Source organism: Lissotriton helveticus, chromosome 6 (genome assembly GCF_964261635.1).
Source record: "Lissotriton helveticus chromosome 6, aLisHel1.1, whole genome shotgun sequence".
NCBI lineage: Eukaryota > Metazoa > Chordata > Amphibia > Caudata > Salamandridae > Lissotriton > Lissotriton helveticus.
The window spans coordinates 810,679,087-810,702,032 of NC_136067.1; the positions used below are offsets into that span (position 1 = coordinate 810,679,087).

The 22,946-nt window shown below is 41.0% G+C and overlaps 1 protein-coding gene across 1 annotated transcript in view; it reads left to right on the forward strand.

Annotated features, from left to right (window-relative positions):
- SIM1 (SIM bHLH transcription factor 1) overlaps nt 1-22,946 on the forward strand; it is a 271,876-nt gene that overhangs the window by 167,497 nt on the left and 81,433 nt on the right. Inside the window, exons 6-8 of the mRNA XM_078648380.1 lie at nt 2,464-2,663; nt 3,707-3,813; nt 5,168-5,315. Coding sequence (XP_078504506.1) covers nt 2,464-2,663; nt 3,707-3,813; nt 5,168-5,315 — 455 coding nt within the window. The remainder of the gene's footprint in view (nt 1-2,463; nt 2,664-3,706; nt 3,814-5,167; nt 5,316-22,946) is intronic.

Consider the following 22,946-nt stretch of genomic DNA (forward strand, 5'->3'; position numbering starts at 1 on the left):
ATTTATTGATGGCCTGGTCAATACACTTATCTGAATACCCCCTAGCTTTGAATCTGCTGGTACTTTCAGCCAATATATGTATATATATATATATATATATATATATATATATATATATATATATATATATATATATATACATATATATAAATATATATATATATATTGGCTGAAAGTACAAAAGTGGGGGTGGATGCGGTGCTAAGGCACAGGCACAAGAAAGAGCGAGAAGATAGGATGCTATGATGCAGCCTAGCCATTGACCCGCATTCTAGGCTTTTTGATCTTTCTCTCTCTCTCTCATTAACCCCTCCCCTGCTGATGACGGAACCGCTCCGTCATCAGCCGCGGTCGCGCTGTGCTGATGACGGAGCGGTTCCGTCATGGCCCGCCCGGCACGCCTGCGCGGCGCGGATTCCGCGCCTGCGCTGAGCGTTCTATTGAGCGGGGCGGGCCATGACGGAACCGCTCCGTCATAAGCACAGCGCAACCGACGCTGGTGACGGAGCGGTTCCGTCACCAGCATGCGCCCGCCACTCTTCCGCCCCGCCCCCTTAGCACTGCAGCGGAATAGCCGCCGCAGTGAAGGGGTTAATAAAGCCCTCCTACCCCCTTACACTGCTGGAATGGAAAAGCCCACACTTTGGTGCTCCTTGCTGCAGTCGCTCTTTGTGGGGTCCAGAATATTACCTTCTGCTCTCTTTTTAATGCATTTTTGAATACATACCCTCTCTTAAGACACAGATGATATACTCCCTCCCATGGTCCCTGGAGTAGGTAGTTATGCACCCTCCACTCTTTCTCTGTCTCATGGTCAGAGTAATGTAACCTCCACTTCTTCCACTATCATTGTTTATATGGGGCCTTGTAACCCCTTTCCCTGTGTGCATGCCTCATTGTCAATACAAGGTAGATGTAAGCCTCTCTTCCCTCTGCCCATGCCACATTGTCAATGCAAGACCATGTAGCCCCTCTCTGTCCATGCCTCATTGTCAATGCAGGGCCATGTAACCCTTACCTCTCTGTCTCTGACTCATTATTAATCCAAGGTAAATGTATGACTTTGAGAACTATTAATTGTGTTACATTACTTATGACAATTTATTATATGGGTATGTGCTGAGTTCTCTGAACCTAAATGTATGCCTCTCTTCGTACCTCACTGTTAGGGCAGTGAAACTGTAACCAATCCCTCATGCCGCCTCTCTTCTGCCCATGCCTTGTTGTTAAGGCAGGGTCACAGTTAACCTCCTTCTTTCTGTCCATGCCTGGTTGTTAACGCATGCCATTTTGTGAATACATGGTCAATGTATTCATCTGTCCATGCCTCATTGTTAATGAATTATAGATTATGCCTCTGCCCATGCCTCATTGTTAATGCCCGGTAGATGTATGCCTCTGTCCATGCCTCGTCAGTGCCCGGTAGATGTATGCCTCTGTCCATGCCTCTTTTTAATGCCCGGTAGATATATGCCTCCGTCCATGCCTCATTGTTAGTGCAGGGTAGGTGCATGCCTCTGTACATGCCGCACTGTTCACGCATGATAGATGTATGCATCTGTCCATGCCTCATTGTTAGTGCAGGGTAGATATATGCCTCCGTCCCTGCCTCATTGTTATTGCCCAGTGGATGTATGCCTCCCTCCATGTATCATTGTTAATGCCCTGTAGATGTATGCCTCTGTCCATGCCTCATTGTTAATGCAGGGTATGTGCATGTCTCTGTCCATGCCTCACTGTTAGTGCACAGTAGATGTATGCCTCCGTCGATGCCTCATTGTAAATGCCTGGTAGATGTATGCCTCCGTCCATGCCACATGGTTGATGCAGAGTAGGTGCATGCCTCTGTCCATGCCTCACTGTTAGTGCACGGTAGTTGTATGCCTCTGCCCATGCCTCACTGTTAATGAAGGGTAGGTGCATGCCTCTGTCCAAGCCTCACTGTTAATGCACAGTAGATGTATGCCCCTGTCCATGCCTCATTGCTAATGCACAGTAGATGTATGTCTCTGTCCATGCCTCACTGTTAATGCACAGTGGACGTATGCCTCATTGTTAATGCCCGGTAGATGTATGCATCAGTCCATGCCTCATTGTTAATGCAGGGTAGGTGCATGCCTCACTGTTAGTGCACGGTAGATGTATGCCTCTGTCTCATTGTTAATGCCCGCTAGAAGTATGCCTCCGTCCATGCCTCATTGTTAATGCACGGTAGATGTATTCCTCCATCCATGCCTCATTGTTAATGCACGGTAGGTGCATGCCTCACTGTTAATGCACGGTAGGTGTATGCCAGTGCCTCCTCCATGCCTCACTGTTAGTGCAGGGTCCTGTAACCTCCCCTTTACTCTACCACGCCTCGTGGTGAAGGCACGGTTTTCACCCCTCCCCCTCCCTCTGCTCCGTTGACACACCACTGATGCAGAGTTGTCTGTGCCGCCCTCCCCTCTCGCCCTGCTCCAGGTGATCCACTGCAGCGGCTACCTGAAGATCCGCCAGTACAGCCTGGACATGTCCCCCTTCGACGGCTGCTACCAGAACGTGGGGCTGGTGGCCGTGGGCCACTCTTTACCCCCCAGCGCCGTCACCGAGATCAAACTGCACAGCAACATGTTCATGTTCAGAGCCAGCCTGGACATGAAGCTCATCTTCCTGGACTCCAGGTAGGGAGAGATGGCCGACAGCACCTGTGTCCAGGTGCGGCCCCGGCTGGCAGGCACGCTGTGTATCTTTTGCGTTTACTCTTCCAGTGTCGATGTTGCGGTATTTTCTGTTTCTGTTCTCTTAATTGTATTAGTTTATTTTAGTATGCTGCTTGTTTCTTCATGTTTTATTGTGCTCGATTCGCCCTCTTATTATATTCTAATAGTTTAATTGTGTTCAATGTTTGTTTCCATATTTTCAAGCTGTTCATTGTTTTCTAGATCTACGCTGCATGAACGTTTTATTTAACACCATTACTTCTATTTCGATGTTTTGCAAAAGGAACAGCTAGCTGGGTTTAGCATTTGCTATCGTTAAGTAATTACCTTTGATCAATTTCAATATTTATGTTGCCGTTTTAATGTATTTTTTTTAGTTTGTCTCTGTCTGCTTTTACTGCGTCAGTTCTATTTTATTTGGCAAATTTTAGGTTTTAAAAAAAAACATTAATGAGGTGGAAGATGTTTGTGAGGTATAACAAACACAGCTACAACTAACAAAAAAAAATCCCAATGAACAATGATTGTTTTCTTTTAGAAAATTATCGTTTCGCGTTAATTGTAAAAATAATACGTTACTTTACTTCAAAAGACGCCTAGTATAATTTCGCCGTGAATAGAAACCATGTAAAAGAAAATTAAAGCAAATGGATTCCAAATTCAGTAGATTTATTTAAAACATATTCTGGTTAGTGAGGATAGATTTAACAGGAGAAATACTAACAATGTACCGTGGTTGCCTAAATAAAGTGTATTCAAGATATTATTTACGTTCGGCTTGTACATGACATGTTAGCTACTACGCAGGGTGCACAGAGTCGAAAATATCAACATCAGACGACTTCTGGATTGTTGATTATACTCAAATTGTAAATTTAGGAGGGATGCTCATTAAAAGCGTTTAGTTGTTTGGGCGCGGTTATCGTTGCGTTTTACATTTTCAAAAACGTATGTTCTTTGGTTAAAATAAATGATGGCTCGTGTCTGTGTCTTGTTTTTTTCAGGGTAGCCGAGCTGACGGGGTATGAGCCTCAGGACCTGATCGAAAAGACTCTGTACCACCACGTGCACGGATGCGACACCTTCCACCTGCGCTGTGCCCATCACTTGTGTAAGAGAGCGCCCCTTTGCTCACTCCGCGGCCACAGGGTCCTAATGAACTAGAGCGCTGATTGTGGGAGCCTGCAGGAAGCGCCACGGGGTAGCAACCAAACGATTATTGTTTCATACAATGACATTTGTATAACTCCTTCCATATTCATTGCGGTGCCTAAAAACCTTTTTGTAGAGTGGCTGGTCATATGGATTTATTTAGTTGTAATTTATTTCATTTGGGCAACTGTCTCTGCTTTTATTTTTATTTAAAATATAACGTTTTTTGAAAATTATCGTTTGCTACCTTCAATCACCCGCATAGCTACACTACCAATTTATTTTGTGCTGTGCCCTTTACCCATTCCACCGATTGTATAGGGTTTCAACTAGAGTGGGAAATAAAAAGACAATTTTATATATAATAAAACACAACGGCCGCATTAATGCAATGCAAGGATCCAGAACAAGCTTACACAATGCTACAACTTTTTTTTTAATAGTGCGTTTGCTTTAAAGATGCAAATCATAGCAAATTACACAACTGATGGCTATTACTAACGTCGATGGCTATTATTAACTTAGGTAAAAGAAACAATAAATATGAAAATTCTCGTCATGTACCAGAATCTTCTATGCGAATATACTGGCCACCTCTCTCCTTACCAACATGCTCATTAACATGTGAGTGGAGTAGGCCTAACTGCTACGGCCTTCGGCCTCCCATCTGGGGACCTGGGTTCGAGTCTCGGCAATGAAGCTGAGCAGTCTGTGATTCTGGGCAAATCACTTAATCTCCACGTGCCTATCAAAAATGAATGTAGTGCTATGTAAAGCGCTCGGATACCCGATTCGTGTCAAGTTCGCGCTATATAAAACTCTGTAAAAACAAAACAGGAAAGCGGTGACCGTATGTGTTAACGAGCCGTGCAAGCCACTTTACTGATCTGCTTCAACTCTTCATCCCTTTATTGCTCGCCACTGGGAAAATTGTCACAATATAGGTTTATTTTAGACCACAAAGCCGATACCTCGCCTGCGCAATTTATTTAGCACGTTCTTGAGGGGACATGTTAATCGTGAGCTAATTACTTAATCTGTGCTTTATTATTACTACAATTGTTAGTGCAATACACTACTATTAGTGTTGCCGTGACAGCTTCTAGTAAGATGTATTCCATTTACAGGTGGGTTAGGGAAAGTGCCAGGCCATCCGTGTTATCAGCGCACCTGCTGTTGAGAAAGTGCGTGCGACACCGGGAGTCTTGTTTAGCAAGAGAACTTTAATGTACACTTGTTACAATATTAGTACAGCGGAGAATCGAGTTCTCACAGGCCGCACACTCTCTTTTTTTTGTCTCCCTCTTGCACAGTGTTGGTGAAGGGCCAGGTGACCACCAAGTACTACCGCTTCTTAGCCAAGCAGGGCGGCTGGGTATGGGTGCAAAGCTACGCCACCATCGTGCACAACAGCAGGTCCTCGCGGCCGCACTGCATCGTCAGCGTCAACTACGTGCTCACGTAAGTCCACGTTCCACGCACCCTATCCCTCTGGGGTTGTCTGTCCATTGGCTACTGCGCAGCACTGACTTCGACACGTGCGTGTTTTCCCTTTTCTAACTCCGTAGCCTTTTTTCCTTCGAATATTTACTGCTTGGACGCGATTGCTTGTTTGTGATATTTATTGTTCATACAACGTCTGGACTTGGATACTGGTACTTATTTTTAAAAAGCTTCTAATATGTGTTTTTATGTGTGTCGATTCTAGCCATGCTTCTGCTTTTCGTTTAGAGATATATTGTGGTTTTGAGGTCATTATACAGATTTGATAATAGGTCGCCTCAATGGGGCAGAAAAGTTCTTTTTATAGCTGTTATACACATGCCACCGTTTTCAAGCTGCAAAGAGGGAGAGTTTGAAAATAATCTGAGGAATTTATTTTAACTATTGACTTACATGAGAGCAGAGGCAATTTTAGGTGGGAGACAGCTGAAATAAAGCCGTTTTGGGTTCAAAAAGTCAGAAGTCACCCGAATGAAGCAGGTCTGTTTGCACGTATGCTGTTAAATTTATAGATGTGAGAGTATTTGAGGCATTTATAGACTAGTACATTGTTACTACACAGAACTATATGCTTGGGTGAGAATGACTCAATTTTGCAATGGGTTTATCCTTTGGCAAGGTGCAGGATTTGTCTCCACTCTTATTGTTCCATTTGTCGGCGACAGCATGTAACACCTCCATGGTTGGAAGTGTCACAGAGCAATGCAGGTCTCTTGCGCAGACTGGCATCCAGCTAGAGTGTGTGCAAATCTTTTAGAACCATGTTGTGTGTCATATGATGGTGGTTGTATTCCCCTCGCGGTTTCTTATTGCCAGGTCTACAAGTGTGTCGAATTCCATGTTGTCTGCTTTTAATTAGAGTCCTTTTGAGTATCTTTTGTTGGATATGGAAAATAATCCCATTGCAAGCAGTCTGTCCCAGAATAGTTATAGTTGTTGAAAGGGCCATGAAAACGGTGTAAATGTGCTGTGCAGGAGATCTGTGCTGCCATGTGGTCCAGTGACACATAGGACTCATTCGACCAGTCCGTGTTTTTTAGCCAGAAGGGACTTGAAGTTCCAATTTTCCCATCTTACGAATGGGCCAGTACATCCCACACGGCAGAGTGCTGCCATCTACAACGCCAGACAGGCTAAATGTGACACTGACAACTTTGGACCACTCTGTAGATGCATGTTAAAACACATTAGTACCTAATTAAAGCTTTTTGTTGGAACATTCTGTTTTTATTTTCAAACTTCAATGGGGCAACGAATAATGCGAAGGAGTGTACAATTTTGCCTGTGTGAAATGTAACTGTACCAGTAGCTGTATTATTTATGCTTAGCAATTGGTACTTCCACATTACTTTTTGTACCACTAGTGAATTGCTTTCCATTCAGTTAATAAACTAGTTTGTCTACTGATCTTTCAATAGTGTGACTGTCTTTAGGTGTCCGCAGCTGATTGCTTCTGACCTTTTTTACTATTATTTAATTATTGATATACTGCAATCTCACATATGCAGTAAAGATTAGGTAAAAAAGTGAAACCCTGCCAATGAGAGCACAATTATTGCAATGTCACTTGATGATATACCATAGAATATGTGATGCCACAGCTAGTTCCTCCACCCCTAAGATGTTGTTGAAATCATTTCGCTGTGCCCAGTTTGCTCTGGCCGGATGAAGAGGAATGAAAATCTACTGTTACAAAATAAATGATAACCAAAATTAGAGGTAAAGGGAATGGGCCACTAAAAAGGTGAAAAGTGTACACCATCGCTATATATAATATGAGACTATTCAGACTGTAAAAAATCAACATGTAATCAATGGATGCATAGCGGTGGGGAAACTCATCATCCTGGACAGCCAAAGAGAAGCTCTCCCGATGCCCTTGCTTTAAACGGATTATTTATTATTCTCAGAGAATTTCCATTTTCTTGAACATTTCATTAGAAGGACATAAAACCTTCTCCAATCTCCTATTTACAATGAAGAAAAGTCAAACTTGATGCAGTAGGACGATTTACAAAAACAGATCACAGTAAATGTGTTTGGGTGTATTTACACCCCTTCGACAAAATATGTTGATGGGAAATGGAATATTGACATAATACTTTAAGAAAGACTGTAAATCCTTCTTCTTTTACCTTGGATTGGGCTTTACGTTGTGTTAAAGAATGGAACTACACAAAGAATAGTAACATTAAGTTGACTTATTATTTTGTGTGCACTCATTCAGACATAGATTTCCATATTAGTCCCATATCGCACCAACTTCTGTCCTGTGATAAAATAGGCAAAATATCAACATTAAAAAACACAAGTTGATTCTTTATTAAATTACTCTACTAAATAAAACCATGAATTAATTGAAAAAAATTGGTGAAATAATTAGTAGTTTCTCATATAAATAAATCACAAAATAGCAAATCTTTTCAAAATTGAACATGTAAAAGTAGGATCATTTACTAAAAGCAGTAACAAATAATTTCATTCACAGCAGTGGAAAGAGAACATGAAACAAAATAAAAGCATCAATGAAGAATTTAAAAATTAAATTATCAATTAACGTTTTCAATTAAAGCATAGCCAAAACTTATTCCCCAGAATTTAGTGATACGGAAAGCAGCAAATGCTGTACAGCTTCTATATCATGAGACTCCAAACCCTGGCCTGGCAATCGCTCCAAGAAAACCCATCTATTTCATATGTATCTTTTGAACTACAAGATTTTCCTGTAAATCCGACTATCACTTGTAAAGTGGTGAGAACTGCATATGCTCCAGAAACCTCTTTGCCAGCCCTGATCTTACACTTGTAGGTAGTAGAATGGGCTTTAACAATGCTTTTCCATGTGGTAAAGCATGTCAAGCAAATGAGCATAAAAAGAAGACATGCACCAAAAATAGCTATTGAAGAGTCTAAATTGGGTGGATACAGTTCTTTGCCACTCTGGCATTATTTATTTTTTATAATTACCGACCAGATTAGACGTTTGGAATTCATGGACGAAAATATTGGCCCAAGCTGACTGCATGGTTCAAAAGGTGTCAGTGTTCTATCAGGTGGTCCTGCAAGCATACCATGTAGGTTCTTGTTTATTTTGGGGTGATGGGAAGATGGATGCTATGTGTGTGTGATTGCTGAGGTGTTCATCTGTTTTAATGTTTTGCTTTGCACGTACTTCTCTTGCCTGTTTCATCAGATCATATGGAATATTTCGAAAACTGACCATCTTATCCTTCTACATCTCTTACTGTTGCTGTCCTGTGGGGGAACGTATTGACATGTGTTCCTTGGTAACCTCGAGATAGTGAGGGGTAATTGTCAATGAAGTGGGCCACATGGAATCAGGAAATGCCATTTGTGGTGACGAGGACAACCCTTTGATTACTTACACACTTAAAACTGCTCTTGATGTAGTGATTTTGCTTATGCTTGTGTTGTACAAAGATGCAATTCACTGCTCTCTAATGCAGCCATCCCACAGAAGTGTCCTTTGTTGATAACCCAGACTGCTCTTAGTTTATGCTGCTACTTTGAGTGCTCTGAGTGAACTGATTCAGAAATCCTTTCAGATAGGCAGCAGGCGCTGAGCCGCGGACTCAGGCACCAGTAGGGGGTTATCAGAAACTTGTGCCCACTTCCCATCTTTGAAAGAGGGATTTTCTGAATTCAGATTGTGATCGGGGCAAGGCGCTTATTGATTTAGGTTGTCATTCTCACTGAGAGGGCTACTCTCGTCAGCATTTCTGATACGGCTGGACTTGAAGTGTGACAAGAAAATATGATGGAGCTGCGATGTGCAGGTGGAAAGTGAAACGAGCAGGCTCTGTGAATAGTTTCACACTTCCATAATAAATAAGACGTTTGCGATTAGAATGCCTATTAATGTAACTCATTAATGTGAAATAATGTGTAATGTTTCCTTTCCTATTAGCAGAATAGCTATCACACTTGTGGCGTCCTGTGCTTCTGTTTCCCTTCCTGAAGTATGATGTCTTGCATGTCTCAATGTTCTAAATGTACCAGTTGGAGAAGCACTGATATCAGCTACCAATACCTCCTGGTTGGATTTGAACTACTAGCCACATGAACTGAATCTGTAACTTATATCCTGAAGATAAAAATCATACAGTCAGTACTTTCCTGCCTTTGGTCTAGCTAGTTAGGATGCCCAAGTACGTCGTGTAGAGGGATAACTTCACCAACATTTCGTTGTTGCTGATGCTTTTTGTATAAACGGTTGATGCATATTGATGGGAAGCCCATTTTATTGATTCTGGGTGGGACACCTTGGTGAATGATGAAGCTTTACCAATGTTTCTGTGTTGTTTGAAATGTGTGCGTCAATGTTGAGTTCCTATAGCGGTATGTCTGTTTTGATTTTCCTGGGTGGAATGCCATTGTGTGTAGCGGCGAGAGTTGAATGTTGTGGGTGAGTTTTCCCCAATTTGCATTTTCTACTTGCAGGGAATTTATTTTTCTCTGAATAAATGCATATGTTTTCTTTTGTGGGTGTGATTGTGTGCCCTGTGAGAAAGATGCAAGTGTCTGTCAGTGATTTGTATATTAAGAGTGTATTGAGTCATTGAACTTTTTACTTATGCTCTGAACTTTTTTAATTGTGTGGATATTTTCATTGTTTTATGATATGTGTAGGGTAATATGTTTAATTGTACTATGGTTATTAGTTGGGTTATACTCGTAGAGTATAGCATTTATGTTCTTTGTCATTGTATTTCTTTGTAAGAGAAAATATGTTTGATTTCACATGCATCTGTCATGGAAGTCCTGTTGTAGTCATATGGAATGAAAATACTTGTCTAAATGTTCTCATAAATCTGGAGAAATTCAGTCTGTACATGCGGCTGATCTCACCTGCATCATAGCTCATGGATATCTTTTAGCCACACTGATTATTACCCAAACCTGTAATCTACTTTCTGGAGAGAGTATATCATATATGTAATTAGTCATTATGGTTCTTTGTAAGAGAAAATATGTTTGATTTCATATGGATCTGTCATGGAAGTCCTGGTCTAGTCCTATGGAATAAAAATGCTTCTCTGAATATCCTCATTAATCTGAGGAAGTTCACACTAATGGACGTCTATTAGCCATTTAGTACCTGCCTGCCTTAGGTATCTCTATAATTGTGCAGTACACAACATTACTGTGAATCAGCACCATTGATTTACTGTTTTGGTACCAATGTAATCAAGAACATACAAACATCCCATTATAGATTATACTCATGATTGTTTCTTTAATTTCTTCTAAAATTACAACTTCTTCCTCTACTACACCTCTTCCCGTTTAACCCATCTCTCACTTTACATCTCTGTATTCCACCTAAATATTGCCGAATTTTTTTTCATTTTACCATGGTTTTCTGGTCAAAATACCGTATTTACAAAAATATAATGGCTATAAAGATCAAAGTTTAGTATGTTGTTTTTTACTGTCTTATATTATCATCAAAGTTTAACTTATGGTTTAATATAATATAGTTGATATTATGTTGCTTTAGTGTGTTGTATTATGTTTTTATTTAAATATTTATGTTTCCGTGAAATGTATTTGTACGTACTTTTAAAAACTATTATAGTAATGTACATTGTTTTCTCATTGTTGGGTTTATGGTGGGAGGGTTGGGTTTTGTTCAAAATTATAGATTGATTATTTAGGTTTTTAATATGTTAGCTATTTAATATATTTTTAATTGTTAGGTACATGTTTATTTTGTAAATTATGTAATCTTACATTTCAGGTTGTGGGGATTATTGAGGTGGGTAGTATTTTAAGTAAAAATATACATTTATAGAATTTCATTAATGCATTAATGATTATTTTTTCATTGGAAATTATTTTGTGGGTTAGTAATTTTAAAGTGTTAGACAATTTTTATAGTGTTTTGAAAAATCATTTATTACTTTTTATTGGTTGGGTGTATTGAAGTTTGAATAGTGGTATTTTTAAATCATCTATAAGTTATTGTTCATTGTTTAGTATTCTACTATTCTAATGTTTGAAATGGTAATGCATCTTATTTATGTATTATCACTTTACGATTATTTATTTGCGGGATGTGGGTCTCATCTTTGGGATTGCGTGAGTAGGGCCTGATTCACAAAGGGCCTCCTCACTCGTGGAGCAGTCTCCATACTGGAGGCAGAATCTCTGCAATAAGAATTCTCATTGCGAAGATTTTGCCCCCAGTGCGGAGACTCCACAACGACTATGGGGCTTCCACCATGAGTACAGAGGCCCTTTATGAATCAAGCCTCAAGTCTTTAAATTAAAATACGTATTCATTTATATAATGAATGTAGCTTTTAAATCTGTTCATTTTTAAATCAAAATTTTTAATGTAACTTGTTAATTGATTATGTATTGAACCTCATCACTGCGGCGCGAAATTCCGCCGCAGTGCTAAGCATTCCATTCGCGGGCGTGGTCATGACGGCTCCCGGCCGTCCTCAGCACACGCCCACCGGCCGGGAGCCGTCATAAATTGCCGAAGAGGTTAATTTCTAAAAGAAATGATTAAACTTTTATTATGGGCTATGGGTAATATTGGATGACTGGTGGGTAGCATTTCTAAAAGCATAATTGATTAAAAATTAAAATATGTGAAATGTCTACATAGTCAATATTTTTTGTTTTGGATTTTTTTTCTCCATTATCATAACATATTTTTCATGTTTCTGTGTTTTATGTGGGCGCTTGATAGTTATTGTTAATTTCTATTTTTTTATATTTTAGATGGAATATTTAAAAACAAATCTGATCTAGTTGTAATCTTTTTAAATAGATGTTAATTATTTTTTCAAATTAGTAATTGAAATTTTGTTTTTAAAGTTTTTATTGGGATTTTTAATTACTTTTTAAATATGTAATTATATTATTTGGGTGTAGTGAATCTGACACCACCAATGTATGCTCCTTCCCCAATGTATGCCCTTTTTTCAATGTTTGTTTTACTGTATTTAAAATGCTAAATTTGACCCCCAATGTGTGCACTTTCACTATCGTTTGCTGGACTGGAGTGAGAGTAATAAATTGGACTCGTCCTCCTATATGCATTTCCCTATATTTGATTAGACCAAAGTAAGAGTGCTAAATGTGCCCCCCCCATGCCTGCACTTTACTCAATATTTGTTAGATGGGAGTTAACATAGTTAATTTGACCCCTTAATGTAAACACTTTCCTTAATGTTTGTTACATTGGAGTTAGGGTACCAAATCTTAACCCCAACGTATGCACTATGCACTTTCCCCTATGTTTGTTGCTATGGAGATAGAATAGTAAATGTGACATCCCCAGTATGCATTTTCCCTAATATTTGAGTTAGAATAGTACATCTGATTCCTCCACCCCCTATGTATGCACTTTCCCCAATGTTTGGTAGGCGGGAGTTAGAATAATAAATATGGCCCCTCCAATGTAAAGACATTCTCCAGTATTTGCTATATTGGAGTTAGAAAAACACATTTTACCTCAATGTATGCAATTTTCATAGCCTCTGTTGGACTGGAGTCAAAATAGTAAATCCAGCCATTTCACAGTCACTACACTTACTGCTTGTAGACTCTCAGCTGAAGGCTCGCCTCAACAGTTCTGTTAATCATGCAGCAGTGTTCCAAATACTGATGGCTCATTTACATGTGGGCCCATGTAGTACAGTAGCAAAAGGGCCTTAGACCTTAATGCAAGCATGGAAAACGCTTCCCTCTGCACGTTCATGCATCCTTTTACCTAGCAAAAGAAATCTATAATTGGGGAGCAGTTGGCCCTTAGACCTCTATGCCCCTGTGACACTGCATCTGGTGCACAAATTACAGCTATGCCATTTGGGCAATGTGTTCTTTAGTGCCAGAAGATCATTTATCTTCCCTTTCTGATAGAGTCAAAACCAAAACAAATTGTTCAACTTTTCAGTTTTCGAAAATTGAAAATATATATTTGCAGAGTGATTTGTATTTGTTGGTGCTTGAAACTTAACAGATCATTTGATGGTAAATAATTATGAAAGTAAAACAATATTAACCCACCACATTTTAGAAAATGACCTATAATATCATTTCAGAATTACCAGTTTACATTATGCCTTTTAAAATGTACGTACAGCTTAAGGAATTGTTTTTAATACTTGAGTATACTGAAAAGGGAAAGCAGCTGCAATTTTATCTTTTTTAAATGCCAATGTTTTGAGTGAAGATATGAGAGTATTTTTCAATTGTTTACTCACATATTCCACTTACAGCATTGGTGTTGGATTTAATGGTGGGGCCGTGAAATAAGTCCTGCAGAATTCTGCACTCAGCCATGACCTAGTCTGGAAAGGAATCCCAAAGGAGGGCAGGAGAAAAATCCAGTTCCACGCAATTGGGGTTTGTGGAGCTGGGAAAGTGGTCATGCCCCCCCCCCTTCGCTAATTTGTCCCCTATGTCCAATACTGTGCATGTAAGGGTGGCTATGTAAGCACTGCGAGGGCGGAGCTGCTTTAGGAGACATCTCAGAGCGGTCGACAAGAAACAGTCCGATCCATATGTACCCAGTGTTTTTGCTCTCTTGTACAACCCACTTCGAGATGTAGTGTAAGTGAGCGGCACACGTGTAGTCTTGGAGGTTCAAACAGGCAAATCCTCCCCAGTTTCTTGGGAGCTTAAGGAAAACAGTTGATACACCGGAACGTTTACCCTTCCATATGAGGAGTGGCGATCCCCCATATGCGTTTTATATCGCCTGAGGGGATGGAGGTGGGCAATGACTGAAAGTGATATAAGGGCCAGGGAAGGATGTTAATTTTTACTAAATTGATTTGGCCTACCCATCATATTTGGAGTGGCATCCAGCGCAGAAGGCCTTCAAGTGTTACTTTACGGCAGCGTTGACATTTAGCATGTGTCCAAGTGGCTATAGAACTGGTCTAGGTACTGAATGGAATTTGAAGACCACTGAAAGAATTTGAGTGCCTGTAGGTGGTGGAAGTGGTGCTGCGGAAATGTGAGATTAAGCGCTTGTGAATTGGTCAAATTAATCTTATAGCCAGATACCTGCTTGTAAGTTCGAAATGCATGGACCAATGCCTGGAGAGAGGTGTCAGGCTCTTTTACGGCAAGGAGGAGGCCATCGGCGTACAGAAGTACCTTATGATTTTGTCCTCCAAAGGGGATGCTTCTAATGTCGGGGGATTGTCAAAGGGAAATGGCGAGGTGTTCCACCACAAGGATGAGCAACAGGGGGGACACAGGGCATCCTTGCCGAGTGACTCTGGACAGTGGGAAAGAGTGAGTTGCCTATCCGTTGAGTCAGATGGAGGCAGTGGGCGAAGAGTAGGAGGCCATGATTCTAGTTACCATGACTAGTCCTAGTCCTACTTTCTGGAGGACCACTCTAAGACATCCCCAACTCACTCTATCGAACGCCTTCTCGGCATTGAGGGAGAGGAGAAGGGTTAGGTTGGTGTGCTTTTTCGACTAAATGGACAAGGCGTTGGGCGTTGTCTGACCCTGCCTGTTTTGTATAAAGCCAACCTGATCGGGATTCATTAAACTGGATAGTAGTGTTTCCATACAGTTGGTCAGCATTTTGGTGTAGAGTTTAGCATTGATGTTCAGTAGGGCTGTCAGGTGGTAAGTTGAGTAGAGTGTCGAGTCCTTACTGGGCTTAGGAACAAGCATGATTTCTGCATTAGACATGTTAGATATGAGACCTGTGACATGTGTAAATGACTTGAAAAGCATGAACAGTCGGTCTTGGAGTTGCGGCAGGAAAAGCGCGTAAAAAGGCCAGGGTATTGTCATCCGGGCCTGGGGATTTGCCCTTGACATCTCTTTAATAACTCGATGAATATCAGCTAGTGAGAAGGGTTCCTCCAGCTCACGAGCTGATAAAGGGTCAAGCGCTTGCCTGGGTCAGCTCTGAAGATAGGTGTCTATTGCAGATTGGTCTTCTCCCCTGGAAGCATATAGGCTCTCGTAGAAAGCTTGAAAGACCTCCTGCTTTTTCGACTCCCTAATGGCCCAGGTAGAGTACTCTATTTTGTGTTTTGAGATGTGGGATCTGGCATGTTGTTGACGCTGCTTTCACGCAATAAGGGAACCCACCTTATTGCCCCCCTCATAGTACTTTTGCTTGAGTGCTAGGAGGGAACTCTCTGCTTTGTTAACCCTGTGTGCAGCGAATTGTACTCCTAGTTTGGCTAGCTGTCGCATGACTCTCATCATGGGCTGCTATTAGTCGAAGTGTTCTAGAGAGAGGATGTCTGCCATACATTTAGCTTCTAACAGGTACGCCTCCTGAGCCCTGGATATGAAGGTGGATGTCATAATTCCCAGTATGATGGCTTTGAATCCGTCCCAGAGGGCTTGTGGTGAGGTGCCTGGGAGGGAGGAGAGTGAAGTAGTCAGTAAAAGTTGTCAAGGTATGTAGAAATTGGTGTGTGTCTCCCCAGGTCGTAAGGCGAAAAGCTGAACAATATGTGCTGCACTGCATAACTGGTAGAGAGTAACCAGTTGATATAAGCTGCTAGCTTGACTTGAGGTGGTACACATAAGTTGCTTGAACTGGGTGATCCATGCTGTCTAGTAGCAGCTTGAGTAAATAAGGTGCTAGGGTGACTGCTTATTGCTCTTGAATGCTGGTCTGTATTGCTGTAGGTGCTATTACATATATGCACCATTTGGTTCTGTGACAGCAAGCACTTTCTCGAACCCAATCCGTGTAGATGTCAGGGAGCTGCTGCTTGGAAGTTACTATATCAAAAAGGAGAGTGGGGACCAGGAGCTAATTATGGTCCAGTGCCTGTGTTCCACTATCAAGTCGTTAGACCAAAAAGAGGGTCACTGTTCCATTGATGTGGGTGCTAAAAAGTCACCCGCACATCGATATGGGAGTTAGAGAGGAGAGTAGGAAAAAGGGGGAAGGATAAACCTAGGTCTTGTACCCACTTTGCAGGGGAAAGAGCAGGTCTTGTCTCTTGTTGCCCTCACACACCCTGAAAGATGTCATGCTTCATCATTGGGCATTTTGCTCCTCGTCGGGCCGGCGCTGCAATGCCCTATGGGTCACCCAAAGGGTCACTTTGGCTGAGATCTTTTAAAAGAACAGCCATATAGATGAATGAAGGTGTGTGGAGTGGGTCCTATGTGCATCGTGAAGGTGTGTGTGTATAATAAAAATGACTAAGGGATACCAGAGGGAATCTTTTATTGTGTTGGTCCCTTTGCCATGCTAAAAAACCAAAAAGTTGTGTTTTACACCTACGGGCAATAATATACCCCTGGTAACTCGAACGGTCAGGTCGACATGTTTTGCGCCTAGACGGTCATAGTGATCCTTGGCGCTTGCTCAGGACCAGTAATAAATAGTGTAGTGTGGTGTACATGTGTTGGGGGGGATACTAGCCCCCGGTGTAAAAGGAGCGGGCTTGTGCTGTTTAAAACTACAGCTTAGCTACAACTAGTCAGTTGATCTGTTCCTAGACGTGACCTAAGAGTCACATGGAGAATTACTCCATGGGCTTGGGTGTCGGTAATCCCATATCTTCACAGGAGTTTTTCGTAGTATCTCGCCTCTCAGCACCTACCCGACCTGACGCCAGCCCGAATGAACAGGCGCAAAACATGTTGACCTGACTGTTCGAGTTACCAGGGGTACATTATTGCTCATAGGCGTAACACACAACCTATTGGTTTATTAGCATGGCAAGGGGAACAACACAATAAAAGATTCCCTCTGGTATCCCTTAGCCATTTTTATTATACACACACACACCTTCACTGTGCATGTAGGACCCACTCTACACACCTGCATTCATCCATAGGGCTGTTCTCTTAAAAGATCTCCGCCAAAGTGACCCTTCTGGAGACCCATAGGGCACTGCAGTGCCGGCCCCAACGAGGAGCAAAACGCCCAATGATGAAGCATGACATCCTTCGGGGTGTGTGAGGGCAACAAGAGACAAGACCTGATCTTCCCATCATTTCTCCATTCTTAGTAGTATCATGAGAAGTGGGGGTTGACTCTGCAAGGGAAGAAGTCTGTATACCGTGTTTCCCTTGCCTCTTCAAGTGTTCCTGGAAGACACCTTGTTGCAAGCTTTGTTTCTCCCAGGGTGGAAAAACTTCAATTAAAAGGAAATAAAAACAAATCGTATATGTTGTCTTCACTTGTGAAAATAAAGGAGGGCTGTTTGATTCCAGCACTGAGCAGACAGGACAAATCCAGGAGTGGACACTTGAGCACCACTCTTCAGCAATTCTAGGAGTGTTCTGTGCTACCTCAGCAGCAGGTCCTGCCCCATAGCCAAGAGCCATTGGTCTAAAGTTAAATCTGTGATGCGGTGGCAGGCATTCAGGCAACTTGCATTTAGCATCCATATTAAAAGGTGCACTGTGCAGTTTTGGGAAGGACGATTTCTTTTTCATTCCTTTTCCTATGGATTTACTTTGTGGTTTACATTTACTCAGTCAGACAGAGAAAGATCATGATTTCTGTGCACATTTCACCTCTTCATTCCAGACACTTGAACTCATTTATATATATTCTTTTACATTTCAAATGTATCAATGTGTTTTTTTATTGCAAATTTATTAGTTTGGGTAGTCTTCGATTTATGTCACCTGTAAATAATAGAACTTATTTTAGGTAGCGATCCAGACGGCTCATAAAAATAACTTAAAATCTGATCCCATTGTAATAGGAAATAATGATTTTTTGTTTACCTAAGCAGAGATATTCTGAAATCTGGGTCTGACAAAGACAAATATACGTCTGACCTTGGTGCTGAGTCTAGTGCATTGAATTTGTTTGCTGTTCCTTGCAAGAGGTAAAACACTTGGCATAAATGCTGCTAAGAAGTCTTAACAGAAGTGGAAAGGCAGCAGCCTCAAGGTAAAAAATTTGCACTTTTTCGCGACAGTGTTTGCCAGTGCTGTATCAACGTCACGTCAGATCATACACCCATTAACATATGGTGTAGGGCTGCATAAATCTCAAGGTATCCTTTGAGTCTTGACCTTAGAAACAGAATGCAAGATATTGGCTGGTGTTTCTAGGATTGTTTGGATTCATGAAGCATTTTAGCTAAAGGGGAAACTATTTTGGATAGTTGTATGAAACAACCATGCATGCCTAAGCCATGCATGCCTTAACCACGTGGTCTTTACAATAACGGCATCTTTACAATGCCTGCCTTCACCACGCATCCTTTAAAACGAATTTCATTGTAAATGCATGATTGGTAAAGCTATATGTATGATAAAGATTGTATTTTTGCACCCCAGCCACCCTGCCCTGAGCCCTAAAATTCAGCCCTCCTGTATTGTAATCTACCTGCCCTAGCCCTTTAAACTACCCCGACCCCCTACCCAGAGCCCTAAATTACTGACCCCAGCTCTGAAAACTGCCCCTCTTCCCCCCTGCTCTTGCACTAAAATTCGGCCCCCTGCACCTAAAAACGACCCCTACCCCAAAATTATACCCCCACGCACCTACACTCAAACCAACGTACCAAGCCATGTCCCGGTCCTTCTTCTTGTTTGGATCCTTCCTGTTCCTCTCTCCGCCCACTGACTGCCTCAACCACGCATATGTGTGGTTAAGGTATATGCATGGCTAAGGGAAGTGTTGTTCCCCTTGCGAGAACTAGCATACGTGTCAAAGCCGGCATTGTAAAGGCTGTTTACAATTTTGGAACGAAATGTTCATGTCACCATTGAATGAGTAATCTTGTTGCTCATGTTGTTAGCAGGAGAATTACAGTGAACAATTGCAGCCCTGAAATAGGATGCATTTAGAGAATTTTAGCCTGGAAACCACTCTGCTGGTGGATTGTTGTGGCATTTCAAGCAGGGAACATAGCAGAAGGAAAGACGGAGCAACTTAATTTTATGGATAATGATTTAATGAATGACTGAAAGGATATTTTTTATTGCAGACACATTATTTAGGATGGACTTGTGGATCCTATTGCCTAATGCTGGAAAAGAAGCGTGGCTGGTGAAAGGCTAATCATGTGTACACTTTAATACTTTCTTGTATTTTCCCTACAGACAATCAAACATAGACAGTTTTTCATTTACTTTTTAAGTAAACCTTTACTTGTTTAAGGTGGACTCCTACGAACCCATATATTTAACTATAAGTGAAGAGTTATCAACACATTTAGGTGATTGATTGTTTATTTATTTGGATCTTATATGTGAAGGATTATCATTACATCACAGCTGTTCTTTCTACTTTGTTGCATATACCTAAGGTTGTATTTATGTGTATAGCTTTCTCTCAGGTGTTTTGTCTATGGTTCCTGACTGTGTAAATTATAAAAATAATCCACCATGAGGTGTCTAAGGAAGGAATCATTCATTGCTTTAGCCATGGAGACACTGGTTATAATCACTTATGCCCACTAGGTCTTCATTTTCAATATTGTCTTGAACAATGACATGAATATGCCAACTATATGTGGAAATATGAGACATCAGCATGATCTGAATATGGATTTGCAACCACATAGGCTATATGTTCAGTTCTTGATATGTAAAGTCTTAAAAGACAACATTAACTCTAGGAACGCACTTTATTAAGAAACTATTAGAATATACTTAATTTTTTACATTCCTTGATTTTAACAGAAAATAATATCTTTTGGAGTTGTCATAGAATCCAGGAGGTATTTACTGCGAATTGTTTATTGATGTCAAGAGTACACTATTGGCACAGTATTTTCTCCATAACAATGGATTTGACCCTCATAGGGTCTGGTCCATATGGTCTATTTTGAGTACTGGTAGAAATGTAAATGCTTCTAAGAGTGTAACCATGTTTTCGCTTTCACTAATTTTGCGCTTAATTTGCCCAATATTTGCATTTTTTTATACCATAATAATTATATATTTAAGTGTAAAACGAATTGTAAAATTGTATGTACGTCTATGTCTAAAGACACTACAGGCCATTCTCAATTTCTATGATTCATGGTTTTTATGTTGTGTCTGGTGGGACAAAAAATCAAAGGCTGTGAGCAAAGTGTAAGCCGAAACGCATACATCTGGTGATTTTTCGATGGACAATCAATAAATTACGTTATTGCAACATTGGATGGAGTGCTACTTTTTTAGTTTGAACATATTGGAAGATTTTCTGGGATTTAGGGGGGGCTGGTGATTCTCCTATAGGCTGGTACAGACTCCACACGGTGCCCGCTGCTGTCCTCCTGCATCTTTGAAGTTTGGTCAGATATATATATATATATACACGCATGCACACACACATTTATTTCCAGACCCATTGCTCAGCACAAGCACACATATTGTGCCTTTTTTGGGAGGGCACAGATGTGTATCTGACATCAGTGGTGTATTAATTGAAATTATTTACCTTCCCATACAAATCCATCATAGTTAAACATGATTTACAACATTTACACTGTTTAATATCTGTAAACATACAGTGTGGAAAAGTTAAACATGAAGAATACCCTTAAGAGCTCTCGCCAGCTTTCAGATTATCTCTGAGCCCATCAGTGCCTAGAGCCAGTTGTGCAGAATTAATAAATCTATCTATAATTGATAACATTTACATATTCCACCTGCAGTGGATTTCTACCACAGAGCTACTCATTTGCTCTTTTTAATTTAGTACACTCATTGTCAACAAAACACCATGGTCCTTTTCTCATTAAGGCAGCGAGCTCACTGCAACCGTCATGTAAGATTGTGCCTCTACCAGGCACAGTATGCAGCCACAATTCACTGCAAGGAAAAAAGTGGACTCTTCAGACAAAACCCCTCACTTCTGTCCTATGTAGATTCTGAGGAAAAGGTCGACAAGATATGACACCTAATCTTAGTCTAAAGTTAAGAACCATTTGTTTATTTCTGGCGTTTGTGGTCGTTTAAATGGACAGCAGATGAGACTGTATCTGTTAAAACATTTGGGTCCCGATTCCCAAAGGGACTTATGTGTAGTAAAGTTACAAGTGTGGAGACTCGTGGCAGAATCTCTATACGGTTTACTTGCTGCAGTGCATCGTGCGGAGATTCTGACCCAAGTGTGGAGGTTCTGCCCCAAGTGCTGAGACTCTGCACTCGTAAATTTACTACACATAAGTCCCTTTATGAATCCGACATTCAGTCGTTTTAACAGAGAAACTATAAAACAAGAACGCGCAGATTTACTAATGTCTCACGCAATGCAGTGCAACAATTTAAGTCGCTGAACTGCGTTGCATGAGAGGGAGCGAGCAGGGCAGCAACAATTCTCCAAATATATGCTCTCTTCCCAAGTGCTGGTGCACAGTTTAGCTGCCTTCTGCAACACTCCAACCTTTGCACCGTGGTACAAACGTGTCTGCGTGATTTAACACAGATACTGGAAGACTACCTTTCTAGAAGAAAATGCCGTGCTTAGACTTACTTTTAAACTTCCACCATCTTGTTTGTGTGTTGTACTGCACAGCACACAAGCGAAGTTTGAAAAGTTTGGAGAAAATTAACCTTTTTTCTGTCTCAGCATCTATCTCAAGGATATATTTTTAGTGCAACACTCTGTCTACAAATGTTAGTAGCTAGAGCTTGTGTCAAAAAAACATAGATGGTTGTATGGCAACGTCTATGCACCACCTACGGGGGACGCCCTCTTGATGCAAAGTAACTCAAAGCCGTGCACAGTGCTACTTTGTGTTACTTGTAGGCAATTTTCCAGCGCAAATCTAGTTTTATTCTGGAAAGTAAATCTCAAAGCAACACTTTGCAACAGTTTACATCACTATGGATGACTCTTCACCAGCTCAAAGTCTTAAAATGTTTGGCTCGAAGTACTCAAAGCAGCTCTGGATACATTTCAATGTAAAAGTAACTACCCCAATTACACAGCTATATTATAAGTTCCTCCAGCTACTTTGACTCCATGCATCTGTAGAAAAAACCCATGAATAATTGCAGCAGCACTGGTAGCTTTCCTTATTGAGAATTACAAAACTACTGTTAATAACGTATACATTCCTTTTCAGTTAATTGATTTTCCAGAAGTTTTTTTAAAATTTTAAAATAAATTGAAAATATTCCTATGTAGAAGTTCCAACTCTCTTTGTACTGCATTAGCAGTTTAATATTGAAAGTTAAAGATTGCTGCCTGGGATGCCACTGAGCAGGCCTTCTTCAGGCAATTTGTGGAAGTGCTTTTGAAGCTGGAAAATGTAGCAGGCGAAGGGGTGTAGGGGTCACATGTCTTAGAGTATGCGAAAGGGAATGCCAACGTTTCTTGGCACTTGAGATAGTGTTGAAAACCCAGGAAGGATGGCACAACCCACTGCTCGGCAGTACTATTCCTTTCTGAGACGTGCTATTTGGTTGATTTCAAAATTAAATTTCACCTTCTGTACCTTTGACAAAATGTGCTCTCAGCGCTAGACCTAGCAGTGGCATGCCTGGGGGTCAGTGTTGCTTCAGAATCTGTGCCTATTAAAAGATCCCTTTCCAGATATCAACAGAAAAATTTAATAAGATATAAACGAAGGCCAGTGTAACCCCACCAGTGGAAAATGAGAGAGGTGCCCCTTTCACACGCATTGCTTTCCCCTAAAGGAT